Here is a 22,507-nt window from a genome sequence, read left to right as displayed (position 1 = left end):
AATTCAGTATTTTTTTTTTGGGATTGATGTTGAAGTTGAATTTCATATATTTAACAACAAAGTGTCAAACAAATAACGTAAATAATTTATTTTGCAATTTTTTTGTTTTTTGTTTATATTTTTAGTTAAGTTAGTGTTCAACGAAGTCAACATATATTTATAATTCAATACGAGCAATCAGCGGCAGTAGTAGCAGTAGTAGTAGTAGTAGTAGTAGTAGTAGAAGTAGTAGTAACAGAATGCAGCAAGATGAGAAAAAAAGAAAAAAAAAATTAAAAAAACAAGACAAAAATGTCTTTACTTTCATTTTCCAAATAAAATTATTTTTTTTTGTTTTTTTTCATTCTCTCAATTTTGTGACAAATGATTCGAAATTTATTTATGACGATTCGAAGTCAACTGTCGGTCTATTAAAGAGAATGTTATAATAACACAATTAGATAATTGGAATATTAAAATTTTTGTATTTTTTTTTTTGTATTTTGTAAACATTCTACCTAAACCATAATAATAAATATAATTAATAATCAATGAAAATTCGCTAAAATTTGCCAATTATAAAATAAAAAAAGCCCTTAATTTTGCATAACACACATTTGTTATTTCTCAGCATAATAATTAATATTATTTTTTTTTTGCATTGCGGTATATAAAAATAACGAAACAACATTTTTGCCGCTTGCATGAGACATTCTCATAAAAAAATTAAACAAACATTTCAACAAAAAAAAAAGTAAATATTCAAAAATTATTATTGAAAAAAAAAATATAAACAAAATGACAAACAATTATAAAGAAAAAAGTTTAACTTATAACGATAATTCAAAACCAAACAGCAAAAAGAGAAAAAAAAAAACTAGAAAATTTAAAATGTATTAAGCCCCATACCAGATTGCGACAGGTCTCGGAATGCACCCTCTGGAATGTTATTGACACATTTCAAAATATGAATGAGTTTTTGTTTTTTTAAGTGAATTATTTTTTTTAACTTAAAACTAATTATTTGTTGAGATAAAAGTTTAATTATGAAAGATAGATAAGAAAAAAGTCTTTAAGAGCTTCTATTACCTTTAAGCCATAGCCATTTAAATTAAATTTTTTTATTAAGTTCTTAATTTTTAATTAATTTGTACTCATTTATTAATGAATTTTAGATTTAATAAGTAAGAATTAAAGTATTTGATGTCGAATGTTTATTTTAATTAAAACAAAAAAATAAAAATAAATTTAAGATAAAATCAAAGAAATAAAAGTTGAGCTTTAATTATATTTTTAATCAAATGAAAACTGTTGAAATTTACTTGTTATAAATTACTTTGTTAAAATTAATATAGCTTTCATTTCGTTTTAAGTTTTTAGATTTTATAAAAATAAATGTTCATTCCTAATTCTGATTTCAAATGAAATACTATTCTTTTTAATTCTCCGAAGAGATCTAAAATAACTTCCATTATTTCAATAGGTTATGGGCCCAGGCCACCTAATTGCATTTTGGATAAGAATTAAAAAAGATTTTTGTTTTATTTGAAAATTCTGAATTTGAAAAATTTTTCAACGGTTATTAAGAAATGGCCGCCGGAGTACCGATTCCATTGGTAGAAAAATTGAGAGGAAGAGAGAATTATGATAACTGGAGCTTTGCAGTGAAAACTTTTCTGGAGCATGAAGAGCTTTGGAATTGCGTTCTTGGTACTGAAACCGACGCCAAGAAACTAAACAAGGCGAAATCAAAAATTATTTTATTGGTGGATCCAGTAAATTATGTGCACATCAGGAGTGCAAAAACTGCAAAAGAAGTCTGGGATGCTTTGGAAAAAGCATTTTTGGACTCTGGTCTAAGTCGAAAGGTTGGACTGTTAAGAACGTTAATTACAACAACGTTAGAGAAATCTGCATCTGTGGAGGAGTATGTCGACAAAATAGTCTCTACAGCTCACAAACTTCGGGGAATTGGAATGGATATTTCCGAACTTTGGGTTGGAACTCTTTTACTGGCAGGCTTACCAGAAAAGTTTACTCCAATGATAATGGGATTAGAAAGTTCTGGTTTGGAAATAACTGGAGATTCTGTGAAGACGAAATTACTTCAAGACGTTGAATATGACAAAATTTCGAATGACGCCAATTCAGCTTTGTTTGGTGGGACGAAAAACAAGAACTCAAAATTGAAGCGTAGTACCAAATCCGTTCGTTGTTTTTCTTGCAACAAATTTGGTCACTACTCAAGAGATTGTCCTAAAGGAAAATGCCATTCAAATTCGGTTTTGTGCACTTCATTTGCTGCCAAAAGCTTTAATCGAAATGAGTGGTACATCGATTCTGGTGCGTCGTCACATATGACTTCAAATGACGAAGATCTTGAAAACGTTAGGGCTCCGTCAAGAAATCAAGTTATAATTGCCAATAACACTCATCTTGAAGTCAAAGCAATGGGCGATTTATCAATGAACCTGGTCATTGGAAAGCAAATTCGAACAGTTGTTGTCAAAGACGTGTTGTTTGTTCCAGAACTTTGTACTAACTTGTTGTCTGTAAGTCAGATGATATCAAACGGCAACACAGTAAAGTTTAGTTCCGATGGTTGTGATATCTTTAACAACAGAGGTGATGTCATAGGAAGAGCAAACCGAGAAGGTAATATGTACCGGCTTAACCTTCAACCTGAAGAAGCCAGCTTTATGTCATCAACCGAAAATAGTTTTGACTTGTGGCATCGTCGTATGGGACACATAAACGAAGACAGTCTGAAAAGATTACGAGACCTGGCGAGCGGAATAGAGTTTTCTGATAAGGTGGAACAAAAATGCATTGTGTGTATCAAGGGCAAACAATCAAGACTTCCATTTAAAACTTCTACAAACCGTTCAACAACTGTCCTGAATATCATCCATTCAGATTTATGTGGGCCTATGTCAACAAACTCTCTCGGAGGTGCAAGATATTTCCTCACGTTCGTAGATGACCTGTCCAAGTATGTCTTTGTTTATTTCCTCAAGTCAAAAGATGAAGTTTTCGAAAAATTTAAGAACTTCATGGCTTTTGTGGAGAATCAAACAGGAAAGACAATAAAAATTCTGCGAACAGACAATGGCCGTGAATTTTGCAACAAAGAAATGAGAAAATGTTTGGAAGGCAAAGGGATAAGACATCAAACGACAACCCCTTACACACCGGAACAGAATGGCGTCGCTGAACGGATGAATCGAACAATTGTAGAGCGTGCTAGGTGCTTATTGTTCGATGCGTCATTGCCAAAAGCATTGTGGGCCGAAGCCGTTTCAACATCTGTTTATCTGATAAATAGATCTCCCAATCGAAGCCTTCCAAACAAGACTCCTTTTGAATTGTGGTCAGGTGCTAAACCAGATATGAGCCATATTAGAGTATTTGGTTCTCAAGCAATGACACATATTCCAAAAGAAAAAAGAAAGAAGTTTGATTCGAAGAGTGAAGAACTAGTTTTTGTGGGATATTGTGAAGATACGAAGGGTTACAGGTTACTTCGAATGGGCACCAAAACGATCGTTAAGTCTCGAGATGTCATCTTTATTGAAAATAGAAAAGAACGTCAAGGTAAATATCTAACTAACCAACATATTGTTTTGCTCCCAGATCCGGAAGTTTTAACAACAGAAGAAGGTAATGAATCAGAAAAAAACATTGAAGAGTTATCTTCAGGGAGTGAAATGTTTTTTGGTTTTCCCGAATTTCCCCTGGAAAGTACTAATGAAGATATGAACTTGAATACCTCCGATTCTACTAACGAAGATCAAGAAATGAACTTAAATACCTCCGATTCTTTCGAAGATTGCTCCGATTCTTTTGAAGGTCCGTTAGATGAAGTTCGAAGATCTACACGTGTTAGAAAAGAAACTGTTTTCTATCCGAACCCCGTTACCTACATGTCAGCAGATGCACAATCTTTCGATGATCCGAATAGTGTTCGTGAACTTGAAGAAAGATCTGATGCTGAGGTTTGGAAACAAGCAATGAAAGAAGAGTATAATGCCCTAATCAACAACAAAACTTGGATCTTATGCGATCTCCCAGATAATAAAAAGGCATTGAATTGCAAGTGGGTGTTTAAGTCGAAGAGAAATGTCAAAGGTGATATTGAACGTTACAAGGCTCGACTTGTCATAAAAGGCTGTTCTCAGAAACTGGGAATAGATTATGAAGAAACTTTTTCTCCAGTAGTGCGGTATGGCACGATACGATATCTTCTCAGTTTGGCAGCAAAATATGACCTGGAAATAACACAGATGGATGCAGTTACAGCTTTTTTGCAAGGCGATTTAAAAGATGAAATTTATATGATCCAACCAGAAGGTTTTGCAAAGGGAAATAAAGTTTGTAAATTGAAAAAATCTTTATACGGACTAAAACAAGCTAGCCGTATATGGAATCAAAAGCTTGACAAGGGACTTAAAGAAATTGGGCTAAAGAGATCTGAAGTGGATCAATGTGTATACTACAAGATTGATGAATCAAGAAGAATATACGTTGCAATCTATGTGGATGACTTGATCATTTTTAGTAATGATAAGAAATTGGAAACTGCTTTAAGAACAGCTCTTTTAGAAAAATTTCATATGAAAGATATTGGTAAGGCAAAGTTTGTCTTAGGTATGCGTATAACACAAGAAAAAGGAAAAGTCACACTTGACCAAGAACAGCACATCCATGATATGCTTACAAAATTCAACATGGTGGATTGCAATGCCGTCTCTACTCCTATGGATCCTGGTCAGAAGCTTGTTAAATGTGATACAAACGATGAGCAGTTGACAAACGTTCCTTATCGAGAAGCCGTAGGCAGTTTGTTATATATATCACAAGTCTCAAGACCCGATATATCCTTTGCAATCAACAATGTTAGTCGATTTTGCAATAACCCGACGAAATCACATTGGGAAGCAGTTAAACGGATATTTCGATATCTGAAAGGCACAATGGATTTCAAACTGATTTACAAGCAAGATTTAAAATCTACTATTCAAGGGTTTTGCGATGCAGATTGGGCTTCAGATGTGAATGACAGACGTTCAGTAAGTGGAAATCTGTTTTTAGACCAAAGTGGTGCTATAACTTGGGCCACAAGAAGACAACCTACCGTTGCTCTTTCTACGACCGAAGCCGAATATATGTCGCTTAGTAATGGAACTCAAGAAGCTCTGTGGTTCAAACAACTGAAGGAGGAACTTGACGAAAAAGTGCTATCCCCTATAATTTTATATTGCGATAACAAAAGTGCTCTCAGTCTAGCATCTGCAAACACTTTTCATGCTAGAACCAAGCACATAGATGTTCGACATCATTTCATTCGTCAACATATTGAAGACCAATCAATTAAATTACTTCATGTTTCATCACAAGAAATGAAAGCAGATGCTCTCACAAAAGCCGTCACTAAAGACAGTATAAACAAATTTTTAGAAGCTGTAGGTCTTGGCAAGCATTAATTTTAGTGGGAGTGTTGAAATTTACTTGTTATAAATTACTTTGTTAAAATTAATATAGCTTTCATTTCGTTTTAAGTTTTTAGATTTTATAAAAATAAATGTTCATTCCTAATTCTGATTTCAAATGAAATACTATTCTTTTTAATTCTCCGAAGAGATCTAAAATAACTTCCATTATTTCAATAAAAACAAAAGTATTATACTCTTGAATTTAATTACAAAAATAAAAAAAAAAAGATAAATAAAATGAAACTAAAACCAATTTCGAAATAAATTGAAGCTGTGTTCAAGCATATTTGAAGCTCGTATAAGTTTTATTAGTTTATTCAACGTTATTTTTATGTTTAAAGTTGAAGCTGTAGCAAATAATAAATTGATTTTTTTTCATTATCAGGATCTGAGAAGTAATTGAAATATGTGTAATTGGGATTACTTTAGTACTTTTAACTAGTTGTTATTCTTTTGGTTGGGAATTGTAGCAATGGATAGGAATAGATTGGGATCATTTTGGAGTCCCACTTCTAAGACTCGAGTGTTAAATGAAAAGAAAAAGTAACACTGTTATCTTAAATTATGGACAACATTTGACGGGAATACTTAAAAGAAAAGGATGATTTTTCGTTTTTCAATTTGATCACAAATTTATCAAGAAAACATACAAATCAACAAAAACCTCCAATAAGTTCAAGAACAAGAAGTAAAAGAAGTTTTTTTTTCTGGAAAGTCAGTTGTCGCTTACGATAATATCGCGGAAAGATATCGTTATAACCTATTTCGACGTTTCTTAGCTTTCTAGAAAGGTTTAAGGAGTTCTGCCTTTCCCATTGATGAAACTTATCCTTCTGAGTTTCGCCTCATGTAGCAGATCACATGCTGACGAATTTAATATCAAATTAAGAATGAGAGGTCACTTCTTGACTCCGATGCTACTTCAGCTTTCTCCAACTATGAAGAATATTTTCTATAAAAGTTAAACATCCTGAGGATTAATGAAAAGCGACGGATGGGGAAGGAATTTTATTATTATACTCGTAATTCTAGTACTAATCTGGGAAGGTACATCGAAGCATATGGTGCTAAAAACCAGAATTCGAATGCCTCGTTATCATTATCTCGTATCAATAGACTACTTATAAAACAAAAAATCATAATTTTTATCCTTCTATACATATCGATGAAAAGGGGCAATTAAAAAGACAAGAAGAAGAAAATCTTATTCTATTTGTGGTGATTTCACTCAAAATTACTAATTTCAATTCCTTTGTCTAAAGATGGTACTGAATTGAAGAAAAGTGATATAATAATTGAAAAGCTTCAACAACAAAAATAATAGTTTTTAAAAATAAATAAATACTTATTGAATTAATACTAAAAATAAATAAAAAAATACAAATTTAGATTGCATCTCTTTACATTAGAGATTTTTGATACAAATTCAAAGCTCAAATAAATTGAAATAAAAAATATATAATTATATTTTTGCACACATGTAAATGGCACTTAAAAGTAATCGTAACTCTTAATTTATAGTATTGTTTATATATATATAAAAAAAATAGTAAAAACCTACTTATTATAAAACATTTAAAGCAAAACAAATTTACATATTTGATTTGTTAAAAAAAAAGTGATTTCTCTCATATCTCTGTTCCTAAAGATTGATTTAATCTATAACTTGTCTGCTTTTTAAAGATTTTATTTTTTTCTTGTCATACTTTACTTATTAAATTATTATAAATTTTAATAACAAACAAAAATATGGTATATTTATAGCTTACCTCTCGTATGGTCAATGTATGTGACATCATTTGAATGTTGACTTGCGATTGACTCGTTGGTAAATTATCACTGGAACGCGATCGAACTAATTGCTTTGAACCGCTTAGAACTGATCTACTTTTTAGTAACATTTCAGTCTTAATAAATATCCTAGATATATATGTGGAACTAGAAGGAGATAATATAAAGATTGTTATTGTAAATGATTTAAAAGGAATAAAAAAAGAAAAAGAACTAAAGAATATACGTACAGTTTTAGTCGAAAATATGAGTTGTTAATATGTTAGATACAGTTAATTCTGGTAAACTGGTAGAGCAAGGGAATCAGGAATTGTTTATTAGATTCATAAGCAGTAAATAAAAAACATTAACAGAGATTTTATTGAATGACAGTTCCGATTATATAGTTTTTTACTTGTGATAGGAGTGTTGCTTAACATTTTTGCAGGAAATTCCAAATTCATTTTTCTTAAATAATGCAGGACAAGACGATTATCGAGAAGACCAACAATATGAACATCTATTTCTTTAGTATCAAAATCACAGGAGCTGATTTGAGTAAAACATATAAGTGAATACATATGTTTACTATTGCTTGAAGTGCTCCGCTAGTGTATTTCAACGGAAGGTAGTTGCAATCAGAGCGGCATGTAGCTGGGTCCACACTAGGTTGATTAACACGTTCAACATACGTTCCAAATCGACATACTGAACAGTTAAACATTTCAAAATTATTCTAACTGATGCATATAGGACTTATCAGAGCCTACACATCAATTGACCAATTTTTAAAAGCTTTAACTATTCATTATATTGATTTGGAACGCATGTTGAACGTGTTGATCAACCTAGTGTCGATCCAACTTTAAAGTAAATGCAGAGCTTATAAACATAGCTATTTTAAATGATAGCCAGGCGACTATTTAGACCATAAAGTCGGCAACGACGCGACGTTCTCTAAATTGTTCCAAGAATTTTGAGATGAAATCGTCGCGTCAGTTTTAATTCCACTCACAATAATCACTCTCATATGGGTTCCACAGTGGTGTTGAAGGTAATAAAGGAACTGATGAATTGCTCAAATAAGGATCGACACTAATTCAAATCGATGGTGTCGATTGCCTACAAAACTCTCAACATTATTCTGTTTTGCAGGACATAGCTAGGATTTTAGCAAGTTGTACCTACAAACTTCCCGTCGAATTTGTAAAAACCAATAAGAAAAAGAAACAAGTGTTCACTTTCATTGTCACAGATTCTGATCCCGACGAAATTATAATAAATTGTTATACGAGCTATGGTGTCAAAACGGGGCTATCAAATTCAATGAGTCGGCTTATTAATAGCTCTAAAAGTGTAGCTGAAATAAAGGTTGACTCTACTTCTGCTTTATAATACTGACTTTAGTTTTGACAGTACCACAAGATGTAGTTATAGCTACATACGTCATTCTATTCCTCTAGCGTTATCCAGAATTAAATGCATCTTTGAAATACAATTGCGATTAAAAAAGGAAAATGTCTGTAAATGAAAATTTATGTATGTACGTATTATACTTGTTCTTAAATTCAAAATAAAAAATTAAATTAAAAAAATAAACTAACCTTAGCCCCCTAATACTAAACGCTGATTGTAACAGCTTCGCTGGTGAGACTGGTAATTTTTTGCAAAATTTGATAAGCGCATTACCAATGTCATTTTTAATATTATCTGGACTCCATTCATTGTTCGAAGTGCATTCCTTTTGGAATAAATTGAGTATGACCAGAGAGATGCGATAGAACACCTTAATGCCCTCATGAAAGAAACAGTCCATAACACGTACTAAATGCTGAAATGGTAAACCAGCTAATATCCACCAGCACCAGTCCATGAAAACTCTTTCTAATTTTTGACCGGGACACATTCGTTGCAAATACGAGACGGAGGTTTTCTAACAAAAAAATAATTATTATTACTTAATTTCTTTATTTAATTGTATATTTGAAAAAAAAAGCTTACTGCATGTTTTTTGGCAATTTGCATCACTGTTTTCCAAGTGACTTCGTGTAGTAATTTTGTCTGATTGATGAACACCTTTTCTTTGCATGCAACTAAACTTGCAAGACAGTGATAGGCTTCTTCCTCTGAAAAAAATAATAAAAAAATAAAATAGATGAAAATAAAATAAGCTAATGAATAAACATTAAGTTGCTTATGTTAGGAATTTTATTTAGGGAAATTGAAAAGTTTAATTTATAAATAGTATTGTGTCTATTGTCTTCATAAAAAATTATTTTTGTGACTTTGTATTATTTAAATAAATAACAATTTTTGTCGTGGGCTTTGTGATATATTTTGAGCTATGCGATTGCGGAATTAGTTCTGGCTAAAAAAGGTCAAAAATGATAAGGTTGTCACTTTTTTTTGTCAATTATTCGCAGAAAGCCTTGAAAAATTGTATATTTTTTTTATTTAAGGCGGTGGAGGCTGGGAATCGAGACCAGACCAGATGTGACCTGTAAGGATTCCAACCAAAAGGCACATTTATTGTAGCTTAAGTATAATATCATTTTCGGTTTTAGAAAAAGTCGGCAAAAAATTCCTTGAAACCCTATAGATTGCAAGTGCTGACCATGTGTCAGCAGTTTTCAACAAACTTTTTACTGTCTACATTTTTCATGTTTCAGTGGCATAATTACTCAAGATACAGTTTGGCTCAATTCAAGTGTTGATCCGTATGTAAGCCAGTTCACTCCCTCTTTCATTTCCCTGTCTATTACGGTATCCAAGGATCAAAAGTGATATACAGAGCTCCCTTTCTGGTAAATCTGTTAGTGCTACTAGGTTAAAATCAATGTATGGGAGAATGTTGTCTGTTTGAATGTTATTCTAAGTGAAGTTCTATCGTTTTGTGACCGTTATGGCCCTCCTCCCAATTTTTACACCCTTTTAATCGATTAGCACTTTTGGCTGCCAGCTCCTTTGTGAAAAGGTCGGCCTGAGCAAGCGAAAGTAACTAGTTGTGTCTAAAGTGGGTTCATATCAAGTCCGTAGCTAAAAGATCTCGAAGGTGGGAACAATTTTTGACTTAGTTTTATCTAGGATCTGGTTAACGACCAGAAGCCACAGAAAGGGTGACAGAACCCTAGCACTGCTCTCGCCCATTTTTGCATTTTTGAATTTCATTTGTAGCATCGTATCGACACCACCAGAGTCTAGGAATGCTCCCAGAGTGCATTCTTTATAATGGATCGGCTGCTCAATCGTACGTAGCACTTCCACAACGCTGTCTCAACTGAGTAATTTGTAGACTCAATGTCTACACAAAAGTTGCCGTTTGACTGCTCTTTTGGCGTACATAGGTAGTTCGGTCGAGTCTATCTTTAAAACTAAATGACAAATAAGGACTTAAATTGACATCTTCAGAAAGTATTAGGTTTATCACCTAATGAAAAATTAGCCTATAAGACACTATTTTCAAATTTCTAAACCGGTACACATATACAAAAACACAACTTTAAGTCAAATATTAAAGACGTTGAACTACGTTTGAGTACAACAGGATATAGAAAATGATCAAACATAATAACTATAAAACATAACCCTCAATCAAGGTGCACTGATTGAAAAACAGTGTTAAATTTTTGTTGTTGATTGCATCAATTGCTGCTAGTAAAATTTCAATTTAATAATAATAAAAATAATAACAATTTAATATTTCGCAACTATCGCTGTAATTGTGCACATCAAAAATGTCGTAGATATCATTTTGTCACATCATCATCATCATCATCCAACTAGATCGTGATTGTGTGGTTTGTCAGATGATCCAAGTCTCAGCTTAATTTTATTAAATTTTAATAGGACTTATATAATATATCTAACTCTCTTGCTTTGCATTGCTTATGATGTGAAGCATATATAAGGTTATTATTATTTATCGTGTTAATTAATTTATTATTATTTAATAGTGAAAAATGAACTGTCTAGATTCATTTTAAGCAAGGTTGTGTAAAAAAAAAGCAATTTAAAGATATATTATAAATCTTGTGAGTTTAATAAATTAGCAAAATACGAGTATGTATACAAGTTTTTTAATCACTGTGAGCAATCTATGTGACTTCACTTTATGAATGTATTCTAACTGAAATGAAGAAGATCCGAAGAATTCAGGGGAAGGTTTCTTTGTAATAAAAAGAATCAAAAGAGTATTTTAAAAAAATGTGGGGAAGGGCGTTTTTTTGCTGAAAAGAATGAGAATGAGTTATTTTTTGATGCTGAATCTAACGACATCAAAAACAGATCAATACGATTACTCTAAGAAAATGTATTGCCAATTTAATGTAAGGGTCCTTGTTTTTTTAAATGAAACAGGTAAATTACAACCGTCAAAAACAAGATACACTGATGAAATTCGGAGTGAGGGTAAAGTCCTCAAAAATATTATGTTTGACTTAAATTTTGTTTAAACTTGGTGGAAAAGTTTCTTTTGTTATAAGAATTAAAAATTTAATCAGTCTACAAAACTATCTTCAGTGGAAGAGATTTTTTTTTTTAAAGAAAAGATGAAATTCAGAATTAGTACCAAAAAAACTATTACAAAAATAATAGGTACCCCAGTGAAAATTGGTAAAAATGTTTCAATAACCACAGGCACCAAAAATCTAAGCCAGTGTTTCCCAACGTGGAGCTTACGCCCCCCAGGGGAGCAATTTGATTTTATAGGGTGGCAGTTTCAGACTATCGTGGATTACACTTCTCTTCGAGAAATATATAATTCATGTTTTTTCACACTTGAAGACACTTATAAATGTAATGAATATTTTTTTCTAAACGCACCTATACTAAAACTTCAGAATAGAATTTTCTACACTTGCTTTGGAGTCAAATATGTTTGTTGTTGTTTTCTTTTCTGATGTTTCTAGTGAAACTATACTGTTCTCCCATATTCTGTTCTAAATTTTGTTTTTCATAAAACAAAGCTAATGAGACTACTTCTCATTAAAAAACAATTATTGTTTTTATTTAGCTTTTTTATTTTTTGCAATTTTTCTAAATCTCAGACATTCTCTTTTGTTGTTCATTTAGTATTTCTGGTGTTAAAGTTTTCTAAACACATGATTTAGGGGGACATGAGGCTTTTGGAAGGTTTCTGGTGGACATGTCACAAGAAAGGTGGGGAAACACTGATCTAAGCAGTCTATAGATTTTTTTTTTTAAATGAAATTAAGTTAATAATGGTTCATTAGAATAGGAGATAAGTATTAACGGAGATGAAAGTGTGTTTTTTTCTGAGTAAGAGAAAAGTAGAAATTTTGAACGGAAATTCTATTCGGAAGTATTTTTGTTTTCTTCACCAAAAAAAAAACCACCCTTTCACTCAAAGACTTATTTTATTTTTGTTTCTCATTACATATAGAATGTCTATTTACTTAAGCGCTTAACGAGTCATTGGCATTTTGGGACTTGTTACAGAAGAGTGTTTCTAATGCACTTCTCCTTGGATTCAGTCGACAGCGGAAGAATTTGCTGACTGACTGATGTGACGGTGCACGTCAGGATGAACCACTTAGTGAACACCTTATATAGGCTACTTCGACATGTTCAGAGCAATGGCCAATAAGAAGCTGCTTGACCGTCCTCCTGTTCTTGGAGATACACAAATAAAGTGTTGGGTTTCTTAACAGACCACATGGAGCCAACCAATTCGCGGAGGCTCTCGACTGCTATAAGGTAAATATAACCGTCTTTCAAGATATACGATGGGAAGCGACGATTGAAGACCCATGACATCTACTACAAAAGAGCTGTGAGTCCTTATAAAACGTTAAGGTGATAAAAAATTGGAATACAAATTTCGTTTGCCATGGAAATCTAAAATTTAAACAGTTCTCAAAAAATGTTTCGATTGGAAATGGACTTTATAAGTTCTCTGGTTTAAAAAACTTAAATTAATGAATTTGACGCTTGAATTACTTGTGGTTCTCAAGACACATAAAACATGAAAATTCAACCTTGAGCTATTTTTAATAGGTTCCTCCGGTCTTTAGAAAACAAATTTCAAGTCAATTCATATTAGAAGATGCATACGTGCTTGCCAGCTCATAATTTTAATTTAATATTATAATCTATACCTTGATAAATATAAAAGTCTAGCCAGCATTAAGGCCTACAACTGATTCGCAAACAAAAACACAATGCATCTGTTTTATTATTTTTATTGACAAATTAAAAAAAATATATATATGAACTATATTTGTAAACACATTGATAAGAGAGATTCATAATATATATCATCTTGAGAATAAACTCGACTATAAATTTAAATATTTAATTAAACGATAGTCACAATGTCAACTGCTTGGTTGAAAAAAAAAAATGAAATAAGTCCGCAAAAAAAAAAAATAAATAATAATAAAAATTTTATGTAAATAAATTAATAAAACAAGTATAAATTGATAAGAGGCTCAGCTCAACGACATTGTTTGTTTTGTTTGTATTATATTTAGTTGTATGTGTGTGTGGTTTTGTAGTATGTTGACTTTATTGACAATACGAGATATGAGAAATCTTATTATTGTCAGAGACCGAGAGTTGAGCTCATTATTCTGGATGATTGGAACAATAATAAATAATATGTGCACTCTGTACAATCACAATAAGTGAGTTAACAATAATAATGTAGTCTACTTGATTTATTAGGTTAGTCAATTTAAAAAAAAGAAAAGAAAATTAACGTAATTGAATCTTATTTACTATACCCTGGAAATAACACAGGCGATAAACTTCATTTGAGTTCAGTCTCGGACTAAGTTAAAGTAGAGATTATCGGCTTAGTGCTAAATAAAACCAGACAAATCCAAATCGATGCAGAAAAAATCAGAACGATGGGACACAGGAACAACAATAATAATAATAAAGTTGTGATAAGAAGTTTTAAGATTGCAGATGGTGGTACACCAAACAAAGGATTGTAACTGATTACAAGAGAGCATGAACTTTAACAGTTTTATTGATCAGGTAATATGAAATTCCCCCATAAAAACATGATGAGTTTCAATTTTATTTTGTTTCAAGAAAAATCTTAACCGAAATTAAATACCTACAACTTTTCGAATCTGTTTCTTTTTTATTTTTAAGATAACATTTAGAAGTATTCTGCGTTACTTTGATAGATTATCACGCCATAAATTCTTGATACGATGGGTCAAAAAGTTCGCGTAATGAAGGGGTTGGACAAGCCATGGTGGAAATTTGTTAACCTTATATTGGGGAAATAATAATAAAGAATAGAGTATCAATTTAACTGGTGGATATACCACAAATATTGCTGCATAAATAGAAAAGGGGGCATAAAATAAAAAAAAAGAAGAAGAAAGTGGATAAAAAAGAATCTGCTTTTGCAAGACAAGGTTCAAGTCTCAAAAGTCCTTTGCAACGATTGGCCTACAGAAATGTTGGCCTTTCTGATTATAATTCATTTCCAAAACTGAAAAAAAGAATTTTTGCTTATTTTGAAGAGCTAGATAAAACAAAAAAATTGCACGGTAATTATAAACTTTTTTACCAATGTTCATAAAGTATAAGGATTAAGAGGGAATACAGTGTAAAGGAAAAATAAAAAATATGTTTAATTTCCTCCCTGTTCCTTGAAATTCCGCGAATTTGTATTGAAAAGGAAATTTTGAATGAAACTAAGTATTTTTTATTCCTAAAATTGTTTTAAGGCAAATTAATTTGTCATGCCAACTTATTGACATTTCGTTAATCGTTTCTCTGATAAGTTTTAATCCCCGCGTTCAACGCAGGCCACCTGAACTTAAGATCTGAATTTTCAGAGGCTCTGATTGGTCAGATGTCATAAAAAGTTACAATTTTGAGGTGGAAATTTTTATCTCAAATTTCAGATGGGTGTGTTTGTGTTGGTGAAGTTGGTAAACCTACCAAAAGTGCTACACACCAAAATTGAATTTTGTGATTTTAGTACAAGTTATAAATGGATTTTTTTATATTTCTTTTGTGTTTGGACATTTGTTGCGGTGTTATTGTTATTTGTTGATATGATATTACAATGCATATGTAATTAATATAATTTTGTGTTTTTCGTCCGCATGTTTATGTGCAGAAATGGAATAATGTAAATAAATGAGAAAATAAAAAAACTTAATGAAGTTGGGGACCAAAGCAAAATTAAACATACATAAGTTAGTTGTTAGAAAGGATTTTATGAATCCAAAAAAATATTTTTTTCAAATACTGAAGTGATCTCACTGAAAATATTAAAAAATAACTCTTTTTTTACAATCACTTGAACTATTTTTATTATCCCAGAAAAAAAATGTTCTTTTTTAAAGTTAATCCAAGTAAAGAAAAAAAGTAAATTCTTTGTTAATGTCATCTGAAATTTAGATGATTTTTTGCGTTCAACGTCAAACAAATCTGAACTTAAGTTCAGATGGTGCGGTGAACCCGGCCAATAGGTACTAAAAATTAAATTGAATGAAACTTTTCAAATTTGTTTCTCTTTTAATTTTAAGGTAACATTTAGAAGTATTATGTTTTAGTATGATAGACTATTACGCCAGAAATTCTATACAAAAATCCAACTTATAGCAACTGAACTTTATTTTAAGAGTTAATTATACTACCTTTGGCGAGTATTTGGTAAGCCTCCAAGAGGGTCATAGTCAACATTATCGTAAAAAAAGTAAATTATAAGAAGAATAATTGCTAACTTTTTATACGCTCACAGAAATATTTGAGTTAAAAGTCAATTCTTATCAGTTTTTTCATAGCTCTTGGCATCGCAAATGGCAGTTAGAGGGCAATAGACTAATGATTCGTTCCCACAATGGTGATACCTTAATTAAGACTTTGGCAATAAGGTATTCCCCAACTTCTGAGATGGAAGAATTCCTCGCGTCATGTGGGCTTGTTATGAGAATGGCAGAACTCTGGTTGGAAATTTTAAAGCAGATGTTCTAACCGAAGCGTGAGATGTGGTTACCATTCCTGTCACAGAAAACTACACAATCAGATCCTAGCCAAAGAGCGCTTAGCACAGTCTTGCGAACATTTGCCAAAAAAAAACTGTGTTACCCGGCTCATGACTTAGTGCAGTCAGTAAGCAAATATTTACTACAAAAAACGTACACTAAGAAAAAAAACATTGAGAATTGATTCTATTTGTCAGCATTCAAGAAACAGAACAGAAAAGACTTCAATTCGTACCCATTTTGGATGAAAGACGATTAACAAGCTGCTGATCATGAAGAGGAAGCTTTTATAATCAAAAATTCCCGACGACGTTTTCGGAACATTGTGAATGAAGCAATTTTAAAACTCAATATGTACTTGTACAATATAACAATATAAACTTGTCTTGTAGTTATATCTCCGTTTTGGACAAGGTTCTGTACTAAAGTCTTCTAGTGTTTCTGCAATTTGATAATTACAAACTTAATATACGGGGATGGGGATTAAGTTTACAAGTCACAAGAACCCTTGAAAGAGACACAATGCTATAAATCTAGATATAGAAGCACACAAGTCCAAAAAACCTTGTCAGTTGAATACTGGGAATTGTTTAGCAAACACCGCAAACGATCTTAAGATCAGAATTTCTGTAATACTTTGATCTTTTCATTGATTTCTAAAAGAAAAGAAAACTGATTGACTGAAAAACAACATTTTAAACATCTGGCTTATGATTGTGGTCTATTGAAGAAACTGAATATTTTTAAGGTGGAACGTATTACAGAAATTACCAGACGAATGATATTTTTAACAAATTCTGATATTTTTTTTACAGGGTTAATAAACTCGCTTATGAATACCATCAAATACACCCGGAACACCCAATTAATGTTATAATAAACTTATTTCTTATTTATTTGTTTAAATTATGGAACCTTTGTTTTTTTTGTTGAATAATTTATAGATCCCTTCTACAAAAAAAAAAAATCATATGATCTTGCCATGTAATAAAGCAAAACATTTTTTACACTTGAATAACATCATATGAAAGCAATGAAATAAAAATCAGGTTAATGATAACACGAAGATGTTAAAATGAGTCAATATTTTTAACATTGACATATTTACAAACTGAGAAAATGTTTTGTCACTTTGTTAGAACTAACATTATTCAAATCTTAAACAAATTGACAATAAATTCATAAGTTCTCACTTATCACGACGACCAATTTTATTTATAAATCCATTTTAGTTAAATTTATACCTCAAATGCAAACACAAAAATGATGAGTCAAATAAACACATCTCATTTTGTTTCTGTTTAAGTTATAATTTTGATAATTTATTTTTAGGAGTTTTTCTATGCGAAAGAATAAAAATAAACTGTCACAGTTTATTTATTTAATTTATTATTTGATTTTTGAGTAAATTTCCAAAATAAAATTTTATTTTAAAAAACAAAGTCATATGGGTAGCGTAATTAGCTTAAATAAATATTTACGCATACGGGGAAAAAGTTTAAAAATATTTTTTTTTGTTAGATTGCTTTTTTTTATTTTTTGTTGTTATTTTGTTTACTTACCAGACATGAAATGCAATAGAATTGATGTAATAGGATACAATACAGGACTGAAGGTAATATCAGGACAATCATATCCTAAAACATTTACGATCCGATCTGCCACTGCACGTCCGGTTCGAGTGAGATGGTATGGCAAACAGTGGGCGGAATCGACAAACGCTGGGAGCATAATTGGTTTCTCTGAGAGTTCTGTTGTACCAAATACCTGAAAATAAAAAACCAAAGTAAGATTAGGTTAAAAAAATTATTTTTGATTTAAAAAATTAAATTCTTTTAAAAATATTACCAGTTTTAACTTTAAAATAGGCATGAGTTTTAAATATTTTTAGGGAATGTTTTTTTTCATCTAGCAAATTTTGAAACACCCTATTAAACGATTTTATCATTATCATAAAGGTATTGCGAAATTTTATTTAACTAGACATACAAATATTTATTGATGTCTCTATTTGCTAAAAATTTATGATTTTCGCAACAAAAAAAATGTTGTTGTGGTCGAACTATAGTGCGCCGGCATAAATTTAACAGCTAAACATACACTCTATTGGACATTAAAAAATCCTATACCTGTATTACTTTTGATAAGTTAAAACAACCGACGCGACGTCAATTTTGTTTATTTACCTATTAAAATTATAAAAAAATACTTCAAATAATATGAATAGGAGAGTTTTATCAACAATAATAAAATTTTGTTGAGTATAATTATTTAACTATGCCACACTCGTACATTTGCCGATTAAATTATCTGAAGTACTCTTATGTTCATTGAGACATAATAAATACTCGGAAGTGAGTTTATAACTTGTAAAATTATTTATCAGATTTCTTTTGCATACATAATTTTATTTACTTGATTTCTTTTGAGGAATCAAATATTAAAGTTGTCTTTTATATTTTCTTATCTTAATACTTTTTGAAAATAACATGCGCGACTGAATGGTAGCAAATGCTCTTATGGTGAAAGTTGCTTAGAATATTGCATCTTTTAAAGTCAAAAAGCGTTATAAAATATTTTTATAATATAATTAAATTACAAAATTAATAAACCTTATAATATGAAATTTGTTTTTAACAACAAAAAAAAAATCTATTTTAGCTAACAAAGTATCTCAATTAACTTGTATAACAAAGAATTTTTGGAAAAAAAAAAAATAAATCGTTAGAGAATTAAATAAAAACCCCAATGTTTTATATGTACCTACACCCAGCGGCATAAAAACCCTCACAGTAGACCAACTTAACCCTCTGTCGGCACACGGGTTCAAATTTGGCAGGAGAAAAAAAAAATTACGTGATTTTTCATAATAGTACTTGTTAGTAAAATAAGCGCAGGGGCATAAGTCCCGATTTTTTTTTCGGAATTTATGTCCCACTTTAGTAGAATCCAATTCGGGACTTAGGTATGCCCCAAAAAACAATTTCGGGACTCATATCCCACATGTATTTTTTTTTTTTCGTATACCTAAAGAGACAAGTTAATATGACTAATGCCGTTGAAATAGTAGGTCTTGTTATCTTAAATTTGATTGTGACAAAAAAAATGGAAATCTTTTAAAAGAAAAACCAATGATTGTATAAAGTAAATATACACTTGCAGGAATAGCTCCCCATTATTTTTATCGATCTCATTAGGTATGTTTGCGCCGATCAGCGGGGCGTCGGAAATCAATCTTCACTCGCATTCTAGTTATCAATTTTCAGTTCTCACATTTCTAAATTTAATTTCATATAAGCTTTTTAACTTTCGTCATATTTTTTGGCCATTTTCAAATAAAAAAATCATGACTTTTTATTTTAAAAGCTATTTAGTAATATTTTCGGTCTCGTTCCGGTCATGATTTTTTTATTTACTCAATATTATATATATTAAGCGTTATTTTAAATGTCGGGGGAACATGTAATATAATTTGGGTTTTTCAGTTGAACGGGCAAGATAAGCGGGTTTTACTGTAGAATAAGACTATTTTCTATGTATATATGTATGCTTTAAAGACAAAATATATCGTAAAATAATAATTTAAGCCGCCTAAATTTGTCAAATCGACCTATGTGCACTGAACACGCGGAGAAAAATAATGGACCTACCGAGAAGTGTGTTAAAATAAATGTGTTTAAAATAACGAAGTCTACTTAGTTCTTGTTGCTAAAATCAACGTAGTCGTCTCGGTTAAGTTAAATTATTTAAAATTACCATTTAACAAGGTTATTTTAAGCGATCAATTTGTTTATATTGATCAAGAAACTCGGTTAAAATTTGAGATTTTAGTAAAATTTAACCGAGAAAGTGGGTAAGATTAAACAATTTTGAATAACCTAGTCGACTTGTGTAATTTTAACCGGGGTTAGTTTGCAGGTGCTATATTAACAATCTTCTCCATTAATTTTACACGAGTTTTACGTTGTTTTTAACCGACAATTTTTCTGCGTGCATTGTGCAGTGTTGGTGTATTGACTATTTGTTGTGTTCGATGAAAATGAAAGAAGCTCTAATATGCAGCAATGTGACAAGGATCATACATAAACTATTTCTTTGGTTAGAATTGCATCAAATAAACTCGATTTTGAAAGCTCAATATGATAGAAACGGTGACGATAGTAACACTGTACAGAATAAGGCTGAACTTTAGATTTTCTTTTTTAAAAGTAAAAAAGAATGAAATACATTCCACAGGGTTATATTATTTCGTAGTTGAAATGGAAATGTAACTAGTTTTCATTACAAATGTAAGTAATTTAGTTAGTAATTTCTCGGGTTTCTACGGTACTGAACCTTAAATATTTTATGGTATTTATATATGAAAAGTAGTTCATAACTTGCTGAACACACCCTTTTTCTTCGATTTCAAAGCTAGAGGTGTTTATATATTAAGAAGTCATAAATTGTGTTGCGTAGTTTCAAAAATACAACACAATTTTAGTGCCTACCCTATTTAGTACCTTATTTTAAGATACGAAATATGAACTTTGATTTCAATTTAATATACCAAAGTTGTGGGTCAAATTTGATAAAGTTAATCAATCATTTAAATCATATGATGAGTATCTACATTTGCTATACATTATGTTAGTACTTTTAAGAAGTGAAATCATTCATAAATTTTACAATTCAATGGCGTTGTTTCTATGGCGGACATATATATTATAAAGTAAATAATTCATCAATGTAATCAATTGGCAGTTCATATCATTTGTTATTAAAAATTTAAGTATCTTTGGTTCCACCTAGGTTTTGAGAATTAAACTTTAAAATTTGATAATTTTTGGAAAATATACGGCAGATCTACTTTTGGGGATGTATCGCATGAGTAAAATGGTTTTCTCAATGTTTAAATAAATAAAAAAAAAACTATCTTAAAAATCTTACCTGATGCACCATTTCCCAATAGAAACCATCGAGCATATTTTGTTTCGTTTGGTGCTGTGCACATAACGCCGGCCATAGCTGAGAACGTATCGGTGAATTGATGGGCCAGGCATTTTCTCGAAGTATACTCTTAACTTCACGTTTCTTCCCTTGTAATATGAGTGGTTGAATCTCAGAGAAACATTTAAGCAATGGTTCTTTTCCTATAAAGAAAAAAAAAAGACGAAAACAATTATTATTATACTTTCTTCACCTTAAAATTTAATTTCATCAAGATACAAAAAAATTTACTTTTAAACTTTACTTAAAAATAAAAGATAAAAAAGCGTAAATTCAATTTCAAGTCTAATTTTTTTTACTACAATAAAAAGCTTTGAATATGTATAAAGAAGTGTCTAACATATCTAATTAAATCTCAGAATAAGCACAAATTAACAAAACAAAAAGAAAAAAAAAAAAAACGTTTTGTTTATCAGTTTTGATAAACAATAATCTTAACCTCACTTACATTTGAATAATAAATTAAACCTTTGTTTTTAATAGTAAGACAGTTTTACAGTCGCAATCAAGTGAAAGTGAAAGGAATGACAATGAGTAAACATCAAGCCGGTAAAATGTTGTAAAATATACAAAACAATAACAAAAAATATATACATTTATAAATTGCTGATTAATTCAGCGTAATAGTGAGTGATACATATAAACATAATATCAGTTCATGTAGACACAGTTGACACTGGCATTTTTTATTTACTTTTGCTGATGAACAAAATTTGATTTATTGTTATTTATTATGTTGACATTTTCGATCAATTGCTTAATGACAGAAATCTATAAAATAAATGTGTGTAAGAAAGTATTTGTATACGATGATAAGAAATAATAATAAAATGTTATATTTGTTTTTCCTGTACAGTTTTTTTTCAAGTACTTTTGTTAAATTCCATAAGAAGAAATAACTTTTTGTTGGTGTTGTCTTGAGGGTTTTTTTTTTAAATTTAAGGCAAACTAAAAAAAACTTTGAAATCAATCTTAATTTGTTACCTACACGGAGAAAAAAGTGTCACCTTAAAATAAGATGATGCGCACATTAAATTTCACCACATTTAAATAAGGTGATATCCTCTTAAAATAAGGTGATTCCAATTAAACTCAGTTAAATTTAATGTGAACTTCATCTTATTTTAATGTGAATGTTCATCTTAAAAAAACTGTAAAAAAAAAAAAAAAAATTAAATTATAGTGACACTTCAGTTTTACTTGCAGTTTATCATACTCATTTCCAACAGTGAGATAGCACAGTGGTAAGGCACTGGCCTCTCCATCTCAAATGGAAAAGTTTCGGGTGTTTGAGAGGCA

General features: G+C 30.7%; 1 protein-coding gene across 11 annotated transcripts in view; it reads right to left on the bottom strand.

Moving 5' to 3' along the window:
* The window catches only part of LOC129907091 (GTPase-activating protein skywalker), a 150,465-nt gene that overhangs the window by 11,252 nt on the left and 116,706 nt on the right, over nt 1-22,507 (bottom strand). For 6 of the 11 annotated variants that reach the window (XM_055983147.1, XM_055983150.1, XM_055983154.1 and 3 more), the window contains 6 exons: nt 21,149-21,351; nt 17,782-17,986; nt 9,243-9,367; nt 8,846-9,174; nt 7,241-7,409; nt 889-918 (listed from right to left, as the gene is read on the bottom strand). In XM_055983147.1, coding sequence (XP_055839122.1) covers nt 889-918; nt 7,241-7,409; nt 8,846-9,174; nt 9,243-9,367; nt 17,782-17,986; nt 21,149-21,351 — 1,061 coding nt within the window. The remainder of the gene's footprint in view (nt 1-888; nt 919-7,240; nt 7,410-8,845; nt 9,175-9,242; nt 9,368-17,781; nt 17,987-21,148; nt 21,352-22,507) is intronic. The other 5 variants (XM_055983151.1, XM_055983153.1, XM_055983156.1 and 2 more) reach the window with 1 other exon arrangement.

The sequence above is a fragment of the Episyrphus balteatus genome, chromosome 1 (assembly GCF_945859705.1).
Source record: "Episyrphus balteatus chromosome 1, idEpiBalt1.1, whole genome shotgun sequence".
NCBI lineage: Eukaryota > Metazoa > Arthropoda > Insecta > Diptera > Syrphidae > Episyrphus > Episyrphus balteatus.
This window is presented reverse-complemented; position numbering and strand designations above follow the sequence as displayed.